General features: G+C 45.4%; 1 protein-coding gene across 2 annotated transcripts in view; it reads left to right on the forward strand.

The window, feature by feature from the left end:
* COL5A1 (collagen type V alpha 1 chain) overlaps nt 1–13235 on the forward strand; it is a 319312-nt gene that overhangs the window by 267862 nt on the left and 38215 nt on the right. For both annotated transcript variants that reach the window (XM_075905279.1, XM_075905278.1), the window contains exons 40-49: nt 653–742; nt 841–894; nt 2096–2203; nt 7710–7817; nt 8478–8531; nt 10244–10297; nt 10454–10561; nt 10661–10714; nt 10806–10913; nt 13163–13216. In XM_075905279.1, coding sequence (XP_075761394.1) covers nt 653–742; nt 841–894; nt 2096–2203; nt 7710–7817; nt 8478–8531; nt 10244–10297; nt 10454–10561; nt 10661–10714; nt 10806–10913; nt 13163–13216 — 792 coding nt within the window. The remainder of the gene's footprint in view (nt 1–652; nt 743–840; nt 895–2095; nt 2204–7709; nt 7818–8477; nt 8532–10243; nt 10298–10453; nt 10562–10660; nt 10715–10805; nt 10914–13162; nt 13217–13235) is intronic.

Raw genomic sequence — 13235 nt, forward strand, 5'->3', positions numbered from 1 at the left:
CTTTCGTTTTGTCAGGGATGAGTCCTATCTTCCACTGAGACTGGTGAAATGCATGCATCTCTAGCAATTGACTGCAGGTGCAGACTAGGGAGTTCAAGCTAAAAGGCCTGAGATTTGCATTGTCAGTGCTTTATTGGATCTGAGAGCATCCCCCATTGTGAGCAAACCATCTAGTGTGACGTTTCTGTTTACACGGAGTTGGGAGGAGGCCAAGCCAGAAACCCCAAACTGAACTGCCCTCCATCGCCTCTGAACTTCAGAGTGGCTGAAGCTGAACCTAGATCCGAATGTCACCATTCACACCTCTCTTGAAAACGAGCTGAGCCAGAACTAGAGATCTGAACATGCCCGACCCTTGAAGAACACAGGCCTTCAAAATACAGATTCCCCATCCAACCCTGTCTCAGAGCTCTGCAGCTCTACCCCATCTCTGGCTTCTGTTGCAAGTTTTTAAGTGCTGTTCATGTTTAGCAAGAAGTGAGTGTGACATGCTGCTGATCGGTTGATCCTGTAGGGTTGACCTCGGCTGGACGGATGAAGAGATGAGACCAGAGTTGAAAGCTCAGTGTTTGTGTATTATTAGAACCTGGCAAAAGGAGCCGAGCTTTTACCGATTCCAAAGATTCTAACCGACTGAACTTTCCCAATGCAGGGTGACCCAGGACCTGCCGGTCTTCCAGGAAAAGATGGACCTCCTGGCTTAAGAGGTTTCCCTGGAGAAAGAGGTCTCCCTGGCCCAGTTGTAAGTAAAAGCTCCTCTGGGGGGATGCAATAAATAGCATTATGTGATGCAAGATAGAGTACTGAATAACACTGTTTCTTCTCTCGTTTTGGTTGCAGGGATCTCTTGGGCTGAAAGGCAATGAAGGTCCCCCTGGTCCACCAGGCCCAGCAGTAAGTATTGGCTCTTCGTCATTTATTGGCACTACCTAACACATTAGAAGACTAATAAGTAACTACCGAGGCTTAGTCGCTGTTCATGAGAAGTTACCCATCTTTCCTTTTAGTGCTAAATGTTTGTGTAGCACTTTAATTTACAAGACACATCCGTAAGAGCTCGATCGCTACCCAAAATTCTATTGACCATGCTTGGTGTACTGAAGAGATGAGATGGCTCGGGGCATTGGCAACATGAAGATTGAGCCTTTAGTTTCTGAAGGTGTGTCTACACGTTATCGACTGCGGGTGCAGCGATGGCACTGCAACCCTGTCACAGCAGTGCTGTAGATACTTCTGACATTGAAGGAAGGGCTTTATCCATTAATGTAGATAATCCACCTCTCCAAGAAGCCGGTGCTAGATCAATGGAAGAATTCTTACATCTACAATAAAAGTTAAGTCAACCTAACAGTTGCACAGGGCGTGGTATTTTTCACAGCCCTGAGCAAGGTACATAAAAACATAATGGCTCTACTGGGTCAAATCAAGGTCCATCTAGCCCAGTGTCCTGTTTTCCGACAGTGGCCAATGCCAGGTGCCAAAGAGGGATTGAACAGAATAGGGAACTATCAAGTGATCTTTCCCCTGTCTTCCATTTCCAGCCTCTGACAAACAGAGACAAGGGATGCCATTTCTACCCATCCTGGCCAACAGACATTGACGGACCTAACTTCCGTGAATTTATCTAGCACTTTATCTAGGTAGCTAGGCTGATCTGATGTTTATTGTAGACCAGGCCTAAGTCACCAGCTTAAGCAAAGCCAGATTTTTGCCCATTGAAAGCTGTCCCAGCTGAGATTCCCTTTTCAGAAGAAACTATTCATCCTTAAAATGTATTGCTCTATTACCTTAGCAGTGACTTGTGCTCTCGTTTCAAGCGCTGATAATATGCCCCCAGCAACTGAACTCCCATGCCGTCCCGAGAAAGAAACCCGCCATTCCAGTGGTTTTAATTAAAATAAAAATATTCAGGATCCCTCTGGCTTAGAACGCAGGATCATTACGTGGCAGTTACCCCATCGTGCTCTCTCTTTTACCTGCTGAATTCTGTACTTAATACATTTTCTAAATCCTAATTGTTTTAATTTTTTCTCCCTCTTCTCTTTTCATACTTGTGATGTCTAACGACTGTTCCATTCTCCTTTCACACCAACAGGGTTCTCCTGGGGAGAGAGGTCCAGCTGGCGCAGCTGGCCCAATTGGTTTACCAGGAAGACCTGGGCCCCAAGGACCTCCGGGCCCCGCTGGTGAAAAGGGTGCCCCTGTAAGTATTGTACCCATGCTAACTGGAGCGGGTGAAATATGCCTCTCTGTGTATGTATGTCTGTGTGTCTAGGCACAATAACTCCGTGGGAGGCACAGTTGGGGCAAATGTTCTGATTCTTTGTTCTTGGCATTTTCTCTGAGCCACTTAGCCCATCTCCTAAAACCCCAGGTGCATTTAGCTTTCCTGAAGGCAGCAAAGATGTTTTGATCTGTGGCAGTTCCACAAAAAGAAATCTAACCGACCTATTGCACTGCTTCCCAAGGAGGGACTTCTCTAAGGTTGTATTCTGGAAGATGTAGTAAGTGCCAGCTGGTTCTTTTGCTATTTTCTCAATCTCAAACAGGAGGAGAGGCATGTGCATAGTGAATCTTGGATAACTCCACACTAGCTGAAAGTCAGGGTGTTTTCTTTTGTCCGCAGTCTTGCCAGCTCTTCAAATAAAAATCCCCGTGTATGGGGATGGGTAGATTTTGCCATTGTAAGCGGAGGCAGCAGAACTGTCACTGTCTGTTCCGTGAGTAAGAATAAACAAGCGAGGCAAACACAAGTGGAAGAGAAAGGCAGACACTTTCCCCTCCCAGCAAGTTGCATTAGGGAAACCTCATGAACAATTGCTTTCATTAGACTGGAGAAGTAGGTCTCCGATGGAATCAATGAGGGTTTTGTCATTGACTTAAAGCTACACTGGCATTAACTGCTTTTGAAAATCCAATCCCTAATGTAGAATCATAGACTCACAGAATTCTAGGGCTGGAAGAGTTCATTGCATCCAGCCCCCTGCCCAAAGCAGGACCAACCCCAACTACATCATCCCAGCCAGGGCTTTGTTAAGCTGGGATTTAAAAACCTCTAGGGGTGCAGATTCCACCCCCTCCATAGGGAACCCATCCCAGCGCTTCCACACCCTCTTCGGGAAATAGTTTTTCCTAATATCCAACCGAGGCTTCCCCCACTGCAACTAGAAGTATTCTGTGTCTCTTTGCTTGTCTGAACTATGGTAGACTGATGCTACAGGTGAGCCCTGCAGTGGGAACATGATCTTGCAACACCTTGTTGAATGTCTGTTCTACAGAAGGTATACGTGGTCCAAAGGTCGGAAACTTCAGGCAGACAGGGAGAGTGTAGTGACTCGATTGTCAAAACAGGTGGTGAAGGTTGAAATGGCAGGGCATAGCTCTTCCTGGGGAAAAGCAGGCATAGCAAGGGCTACTGGACAGTTTGTTTCACTCTCAGCATTGCAGATGCAAATTAAACCACTGAATCTTCAATATAGATTTTTTTTCCCCTCTTCCCTTTTCCTTGTGTTTTTGCATTTCCTTCTCTTTTAAGACCTTCAGGGGAAAAAATCAGCTCTTCTATTTGGGTATGTCTACATTTGCACCCATTTTCGAGAGAGGGATGCAAATGAAGACATTTGAAATTGCAAATGAAGCTGAGATTTAAATATCCCGTGCTTCATTTGCATATTCGCGTTTTGGCGCTATTTCGAAATAGCGCTATTTTGAAATAACAGATGCTGATAAGTTGCGGTTATTTCGAGAGAAAACCCTTGTCTCGAAATAACCCTTATTCCTCATACAATGAGGTTTACCAGTTATTTCGAGAGAAGGATTTTCTCTCAAAATAACCGTGTCTTAACAGCATCTGTTATTTTGAAATAGCGCCATAACGTGAATATGCAAATGAAGCATGAGATATTTAAATCCCGGCTTCATTTGCAATTTCGAATGTCTTCATTTGCATCCCTCTCGCGAAAGAGGGTGCAAGTGTAGACATACCCTTTGAGTCTGAACCTGAAAAAAGAGGAAAATAATTGTTGCAATCTGCAAAACAGTGCAGCACTGCCAATGTTTGTTCAGATAAACACAGGCCTAAATGGGGTTAATACACCTTAAACAAAATTGTGTGTAATACAGTATTGAATAAGTCACCTTATGATAGTGGCGTTGTAGGTAGAACATAAGAATGGTCACACTGGATCAAACCAATGGTTCAGGTAGCCCAATAGCCTGTGTTCTGACAGTGGTCCATGCCATGTGTGTCTGAGAGAATGAACAAGAGCAGGCAGTCACTGAGTTAGCCATCTTCTGTCATCTAGTCCCAGTTTGTGGCAATCAGAGACTAGGGACACATAGACTACGTCTAGACTGCAAGCCTCTTTTGAAAGAGATTTTTTCGAAAGATACTTTTGAAAAAGCCTCTTTCGAAAAAGAGCATCTAGACTACAACCAGTGCTTTCGAAAAAGCAAGCCGCTTTTTCAACAGAGAGCACCCAGGCAGTCTGGATGCTCTCTTTTGAAGAAGCACAGTTTGCATTACGCAGCGCCTTTTTTTGAAAGAGCACTTTCGAAAAAAGGGTGTTCTTCCTCATAAAACGAGGTTTTCCGCGGTCAAAAAAACTGCCGCATTCTTTCAATTTACTTTTGAAAGAATGCGGCAGCAGTCTAGATGCAGGGAAAGCTTTTTCGAAAAAAGGCCACTTTTTTAAAAAAAACCTGTATTCTAGACACACCCCTAGAGCATAGGGTTACCTCCCTGACCATCTTGGCCAATAGCCATGGATGGACCTATCTGCCATGAAAAGATCTAGGTAGGCAATGAAAGTAGCAGCAGCTGGTTTTGTTATGAAAAATGTGGCCAAGCATAGTCTAAAATTCCTTAGCCGTATTGTCTTGTAGGCCAGATCTTTCTCCTGCAATGTGTCTTGTACGTTTAGTGGTCATCCTGAAATGCCTGGTGGTGCCATGAGATCTGAAACCCATAGACTTGTGCTGTCCAGAATGCATCTTTGTCTGTCTGTCTGACTCTGTTTGTTCAAGAACTGCTCCTACATGTTAAGAGCTAGGATTTCCACGGTTGGTAGGCAGCTTCCTTTCACCATAACCTAAAGCAAGGTCAGGCTTTGGTTGTGCCGGGATGATGGGAGGTGCTTAGAATGGGATTCGTTTCTCATAAAACAGAAAGGGGGGGGGGGTCTGCTAGCAGGGACAGTTATGCTGTAGAATGACCACAAGGGGGCAGCAAGGGGACAGGTGAAGAAAGGGACAGCTATCTACTAGATATTTCAGAGAGCTTGTCTGTGTGTCTGTCCCCCAGCCCCACATGCACTTCTCCCCTGGTTGTATCCGCTGCAGCTGCAGCAGCCATGAACAGGCATTTCTCTTCTGGGCCCAAGCAGCTGAGGTGACAGAGGGCTCCCTGGGGTAGCCTACATACTGACCCTTTCATCCCCAGCCTCACCCCAGAGCTAGGATTTAAATGAAGAAACATATAAATTATTTCAGTTAAGGACCCAAGCAGTGCCTGGTAAATTTTCTAGTCATAAATATATGACATCACAGTAACGGTGGCTGATGAAAAGTTTAAAATAGCCCCCGTTGATGTCAAATGTTGAGTTGTGGGTCAAAAATTGCACTTTTCTGTGAGTCAGTGTGGAGCGGGAAACACTCAGGAATAGGGATTTACTGAGACCCTACGGCATTGGGCCTCAGCATAACCATCTACTTGCTAGATGGGTGGGAAAGTGGGTACATAGATGGATCCCTGAAATGAAAGAGCCTTTCTCCTTCATTATATTACTTGGTGCATCCCCAGGCCCGAGCAAACTGGCAGCTCTTTCACTGTGCAGGAATATGTCAGATATCATGCCCTATGGCCTGGTCTACATTACTTGGGTAGGTTGGGAGGAGTAGGAAGCCAGCACCAACGGGGACACCATCTGAGTTTGATCTAGTGGGTCTATACTACACCTGCTAAATCGAACTCCAGAAGATCAACTGCAGCAGTGTCAACCTTCCCTGGAGTGTAGCCGTGCCATGTGAGAACAGAGTAGTGTGTGTGTGTCATGATTTGAAAGCAGAGCTCTGTGCATCTTCTTGCCCGAGTTGCTGTGCAGATGTATATCACTGATTGCTTTTGCATCATGGCCATCTCAGTCAGCCTTACATACAGCGAAATGGCCAAATGCAGGCCCTAGAGATTTCAGACTGAGGTAGAACATTTGTGTTGATTTATTTGTGTTATTAAAGGTAATTTTTTCCCACTGATTCCTGCATTTGATGGCTTATTGAAAGCGTTAGCAGCTAGTCCTGAGGCAAGAATCTCCTTCTGAAACTGCTTTATGAACATCTGTGCTGAAAAGTGGATGTATAATGTATTAAGGGAGAGCTGAGTAGGCAATTTATCTGGCATCTAATCATTTGCAGTGGGATTCAGATACAATTAAATGCTGTGCTAGGGAAGTGGAGAACATTAACTCTTCAGCTCATATGAACAACAGCGGATTCAATAGATGACTTTTGTCTCAAGGATGCAAAACTATAAATACTTAAGCAGGAGGCCAGCAGTGGTTGCCTATTCACTTCAGGTATTTTCAGTGAGAGAACAGAGCATTGATAGAGCCCTGCAAATCAGCAGATATCCACTTCATATCTGTGGGTATCAGATAACGGAGGCAGATAACGGAGGCAGATATCAATTTCGTATCTAGGCCCCTGCAAATTTGTGCATATCCACTATATATATCCACTGGTCTCCACAGCTCATTTTTGGCAGATGGAGATGTAGATACAAAATTTTGCATCTGCACAGGGCTGTAGTCATTGGCCCTGGTACAGGTTGTACCTCCCTAGTCCAGCACCCTCAGGACCTGACTGGTGCCTGATGAGGAATTTTGCCAGACCCGGGGAGGTAATTTTTGCCCTTCCCCCACTACTAGCCCAACCCCCCTAACCTGCTGCCCCACTGGGCCTCACAGCTCAGTCACATACCAGGCTTCCTGGCCTCCCTCTGCCCCCCACCCCACCCCCTCAGCCCAGCTGAGACACATGCCAGCTCCCAGCCTCCAGGCAGCGCATCTGAGCCATGCATCGGGCTTCCCGGCTCCCGCCCCCCTCCACAGCCCAGCAGGACTATGCACCAGGCTCCCACCCTCCCCCCTGCATCACACCAGCTTCCCCTCCCCAAACTCTGCAATATGCAGGGACAATCTAATCCTGGAACATCCATGGGCCAGCAGGTTGCCACACCAGAGAGTCCTGGTTTAGAGAGGTGCAATGCAACCTGCCGTGAAGAAAGAGGGGGATTTGGTCTATTTGGGCTATCTAGAGATAGCATTTTCTCTTCATTAATTAGAATAGACATTAGTGTCAATAAGATTTGGCTCTTGGGAATGAGAACTGATTCAATACGTTTTGTTCATCACGGAGAGAAAAAGACAGTCTAGAGGAGTCGCGATAAACTGTTACAGCAGCAACATCTTTGTGTTCATAGTCAGACACTTTTCTTCCTTTCTTTATCTTTTGAGGTGGAAATTACAGCTGGCGTATGACAGTGAGCCTTATCGACCTATAACATGTCTGCCAGATACCGGTTCTATTCTATGCATGCAAATACAATCAAGGGTTGTTGGTTGGTGATAAGCAGTGAAGTTAATGGGATTTTGTGCTAGAATCAGCGGGTGGAGGAGAATGCTGTTTAACATGCCTATTCCTGGTACCTCCAGGGTGAGAAAGGTCCACAAGGCCCAGCCGGCCGGGATGGTATTCAAGGTCCGGTTGGACTCCCAGGCCCAGCAGGTCCTGTTGGCCCACCAGGAGAAGACGGGGATAAGGTGAGAAAAATCGTTTATGTGCGTATCTACTCCCAGAAGCCCCCATGCAAAATGGCCCCTTCCCATTTGGCAGACCTGTTCCTTCTGTGTATTCAGAGTCAGATCCGCTCCACTTAGTGACATCATTCGTTTATTTACTGCTTTTTACATCCCATTAGCCCTGCAGAGTCAGCAGAGCTGAGACAGAATTGGCTGGATTCTGTTCCTCATCAACAACGCTATGTACTAAGTTTCAATCCGCTACCCTCCCGTGAGCCTATTCTACTTGGCATTGCTCCAGTTTGCTAACTTTTCCAAAATTAATTACATTCCCTCTCCACCTACAATAAGCCCCTTTGGACAACAGGCTATTCAGAGATGGTTAGTATGTAAATATGCCCTTCACTTTCTCGCCCAACACGGTTAGCATAATGATACTTTTGGTATCTATCAACAGCTGAGAAAAGCTTTCAAAAAAGGTTTTGAAACTATAATTGCACCCTGGAGACCTGATCCTGCCTCCCTTCCCATAAGTCCCCTGGGACGGTCTATGTGAGTCGGCTTCTCCAGGATCAGGCCGCTAACATGCTAGAATGTGGGGGGAGATGTCATTTGACTAGACAGATGCACACAAATCGTCACTGAGCTCTGGACTGATTTGTACACGTTTGTGTCCGACAGGGTGAGATTGGAGAACCCGGCCAGAAAGGAAGCAAGGGTGACAAAGGCGAACAGGTAACTTGGAACTTTATTTTAAAAACCCTGTTTGTATTTCAGTTCCTTTTGGCATGCATCTGCGTTTGTCCTAGACAATGTCTTTGGCAGTAGCCAGTCTGGTGGGACCTATGTAAGATGATTTTTTTCCATTATTTGATGGAAATATAAAACTAAGTATTTAATTTTAATTTCCTGTTATTTATCCCCTCTTTTTTTACACACATCTTTATAATGGGGGGGGGGGGGGGAAGGAAAGGTTAAAAAGTAGCATATATAAAAACTGTAATTTGACCCATTTTAATGGATGGAACAGAGACTTGGCCAGCTACAAAGAGGGAAATCTGTCCATCATGGAAATGAAGATATTGAGGTGTCAAAGGAGTGTGAAGAAACAAACTGGGGTTGTAATGAGGGAGACTAGCCTATATTGGTATGAGCTTGTCTGGCAAAGTGCTGAGAGCTTGCAATGACTGGGGATAGAGGATGACAAAAGGGGAGATGAAAGTTCAGTACGTGGACATCATATCAGCGAATCTCAGTCCAGGTCTACGCTAGTGGAGAAAATTGGTACAAAATACGCAATTGCAGCTACAGTTGCATAGCTGGAGCCAAAGTACCTTGCACCAATTTTTGGGGGAGGCCCCACAGCGAGAGGTCGATGGGAGAAATACCCCTATTGACTTCCCTTATGCCTCACAACTGCGAGGAGTACCAGCTGCCAACAGGGGTGCCCTCAACATTCAATTTAGTGGGTCTTTACTAGACCCTCTAAATTGAACCCTGAAGGATCAATCACCAGAGTGTCGATTCTCCAGTAATTGGAAACATGGCCTCAGAGAGACCTAACAGTGTGGCATAGAGTCACGTATTATGGAATAAGACTAAAAAGTCACCAGCCCCAAATAAGAAAGTGGCAAAAAAGATGATGACTGGACAGTAAAAAGAAAAATCCAGTGGACTGTCTTCCAGTGGCATATGTTCCAATGATCTCATATAATGCCCCTTTATTTCCACTGTGGAAACAGTCCCATCATTACTACAACAGGAGTAGCCCCACTAATTGAAATTACATATTCATTTAGAAACCCCTCTTTTCAGTTCATATCATTCTAAAATGTTCCCCTACCAGTTAACATTTCCAGGAAAGATAAAGATGCTTCACATGGGTTAAAAATACTATGGCATTATTTTATATTATTGGAGAAATAACAAGTAATTATAGAGCTAAAACCATATTGTAGGGCATAGATATTGGGGGGGCAGAGGAAAAATTGTGAGAACAGCCCTAGCATTGACATTCACTGTCCCTTGAGTGGTTAGCACGCCACCTTTATCTTTCACTGACTCAGTTTTCTGAGGTAGTGTTATAACTCTTGGCCACACATTATATTATACAATAATACATAACTCTGTTCCTTGCTTTCCCGAAAGATTTCCGTTCCCTAATTGGTTTGCAATATATAGTAAAAATGATCCAAGGGTGTGATTCCTTTCCTACTCGTTCTTGATTGCAGCGGTGTGATTCCATGGACATCATATCGATTGACACTGGTGCATGGGAGAGCCGAATTAGGCCCTTTCTCTTGTATTTGTTTTCAACAATGTAGAATTTTGGTGAGATCAGTCTTAGATTTTGTTCACGAAAGGTAATGTGGTGCCATGTCTGACAATAATAAGAGTCTTTTAGTCCCTATTGCTAAATATCCCATTGAACATCTTTTTCTGAACAGGGTCCACCAGGTCCTACCGGCCCACAAGGTCCACTTGGCCAACCAGGTCCAGCTGTGAGTATTCTAGCTATTATTAATAATTAATTATTAACCAAGCTTGCACCCATTGAGAAAAGTGAGGCCTTTGCCATTGACTGCAATGGAAGATGGGGATACGGGCCCAAAATATAATATATATCTATAATTAAACAAAGCCACTCTTTCCCCTAGGGAGCTGATGGGGAGCCAGGTCCGAGAGGACAACAAGGTCTCTTTGGTCAGAAAGGTGATGAAGGTCCAAGAGGTTTCCCTGGTCCCCCAGGCCCCGTGGGCTTGCAGGTAATTTCCAATGGCATGATATATTTGGGGTTGTGAATCTCCATATTGCATTTGTGATGTAACCCACTAAAAATGTCCCATATACCCACATCTCCACAGGGTTTGCCTGGACCACCTGGCGAGAAGGGAGAAACAGGTGATGTCGGACAAATGGTAAGCGATTCCTCAAGAGTTTCATCATTAATATCGTCTGTTACAAAAAATGTATTGTCTACTGATGTCTTATGCCTCTCCTTTCTTGTAGGGTCCACCCGGTCCCCCTGGGCCCAGAGGTCCATCCGGACCTCCAGGAGCAGATGGTCCTCAAGGTCCTCCTGGTGGAATAGGAAATCCTGGAGCTGTAGGAGAGAAGGTAAAGCATGCTAAGCAAGGCGTCATGCTGTTTCCAGTGAAATCCACTGGGAGGCTTGCTGTGGACGTCTGTGGAAACTGGCCTGCGACTTGAGCTGGGGTACTCGTGTTATCCAGATGCTTTGTTAACCAGCAAGTTCTCCATTAACATACCCACAACTGTTTAAAATGAAGAAGGGCCGTAGGAAGCTCTGTCCATTGGTAATGAATATGGACTAGGTGTTCCAAACATCTCCTTCACATCCAGCCTTGCTTGGTCGTGACTGACAGTTTTGCCATGTGAAAACTGGACTGATATCGATAGGGGTATGTCTAGACTGAAAGGAGGTTTACAGGATCTGTCGAAAAAGGCTTTCTTTCTCGACAGATCCCGCTCTAGACTGCTGCTGTTTGCCAACAAAGTGCTGAGTCAGCAAAAATGGTGGCCATTTTTATGCAAATTAAGCACGGGATATTTAAATCCCCGCTTCGTTTGCAATGTCGACCTGCCTAATCTGCATCCCTCTGTTGACAGAGGGATGCAGTCTAGACATATCCTGGGAATCTCTCCAGTTCCTACTGGACAGGAGAGCAAGAACTGCCATCCCAGTGGGTACTAAGAGACATTACTGCTGGTGGTCTTGTTAGAGAATCCAAGGCTGTCATTGTCATGGAAATTGAAATGCACTTTTGGATATCACTGTGCAGTCTGGGTTCCGACATAGGGACACTGTGAGGAAGCTGGCACAGGTATGATTATGCTGTGTTTCCTTGTTGTATATGCGGAAGATGCCTTTTATAGCTGTCTGCTGGGGAGCTTCTATCAGCTCTAAATACACTTGATTCTTTTCCCCACTGAAAAATCAGGTTGATATTCAGCCATCCATTGACATTTTATAACCTGATTTCTTCTCAATTACGTGGCCTGTTAAATTTTTTTTAAATGTCTGACCTTTTTTTTTGTTGCTGTCAAGAAAATAAAGGGAAATGCCTCCCACTCAAAAAAAATGCATGTACTATTCTAGGGATAGAATAGTGTAGCTCAGTGGTTCCCAAACTTTACGGCATCACGCCCCCTTTTTGATTTTTGAGAAACCCTCATGCCCACCCCCCAAAAAACATGAGCAAAACTTGTTGAGGAAAAAAAAAAAAGGATCTAACCAGGACCAAAAAATAAAAATAGCAGTAAAATCAAGCATTGCCCTTTTAAGGTGGCCATTTTGAAGTCTGCTCCAGCCTGTTTTCATGTTCCAACGGACACCTGAACAGATGAACAGACCGGGCTCTTTCTTGGAGGGGGTTTGATGCGGGGTGGGGAGTTGGGTCGCCTCACACCCCCTCTGGAATTTCTTCATGCCCCCCAGTTTGGGAACCCATGGTGTAGTTGATTAACCAATAAGCAAAAGCTTATAGGTTAATGCTATCGACTACACACATTTTCCCCTGTTTCCCCCCCACCGGTAAATTGTTCAGCAGGCTGGCCAGCAGCCTGGCTCAGTTCCAGCTCCCTCCCGCTCCTCCCTCCCCGCGACAGGGGCTGCTGCCACCCTGAGCTGCTGCTTCTGTATCAGAAGCTGCAGCGTGGGGTGACAGGCAGCTGGACCACGAGGGGAGCTGATACAGATGGCAGCCGCATGGAGCAGCAGGATGGGCATCCTGGGAGTGGAGCCGGAGCGCACTGGCTGCCGGCCCTGCCCCCGTGAACCATAGAATAGTCGAGTAACCGAGAAGAATTCATGCGGTTAATCAACTATTCAACTAATCAGTATTGAACATCACTAACTGATACACGTACTAACACTGAAAAATATGAACAGGCTGATCTTACTGCAGAGAAACATAATGGGGATCAATCCAGAATGGTTCAGAGTGCTTCTATGAAGTGTTGAGAACCCTCTTCTTCCATTGAAGGCCGTGGGAGGTATGAAGACATTCAGCACCTCTCAGAATCGAGTCCATGACCGGGCAAGAATATAACCCATGACAGGCCCATACAAGCGGGTGATCAGTATTAATTTTAAACAATACTTTAACTAGAGATGGTTGGGAAATCGCTACATTTTAAGTGTATTAGGAGCCAGGTGGACAGGCAGATGACCACAAGTTCTCTTTCCCAGATTTTCCAGACGTTTGCTTAGTTATTTACTGACCAGCTGGAAATGACACTTGCTGTGCATTGAAGGACAATATTCTACATCCTCCTCCACAGGGTGCTATCAGTATCAATATAACCATGTGATCTCTCCCCTCTCCCCTTGTTCTGATCTGTAGGGTGAACCTGGTGAATCTGGTGAGCCTGGTCTTCCAGGAGAGGGTGGTCCCCTGGTAAGTGGTACATTTTCTT

This window comes from Pelodiscus sinensis, chromosome 22, assembly GCF_049634645.1.
Source record: "Pelodiscus sinensis isolate JC-2024 chromosome 22, ASM4963464v1, whole genome shotgun sequence".
Taxonomy (NCBI): domain Eukaryota; kingdom Metazoa; phylum Chordata; order Testudines; family Trionychidae; genus Pelodiscus; species Pelodiscus sinensis.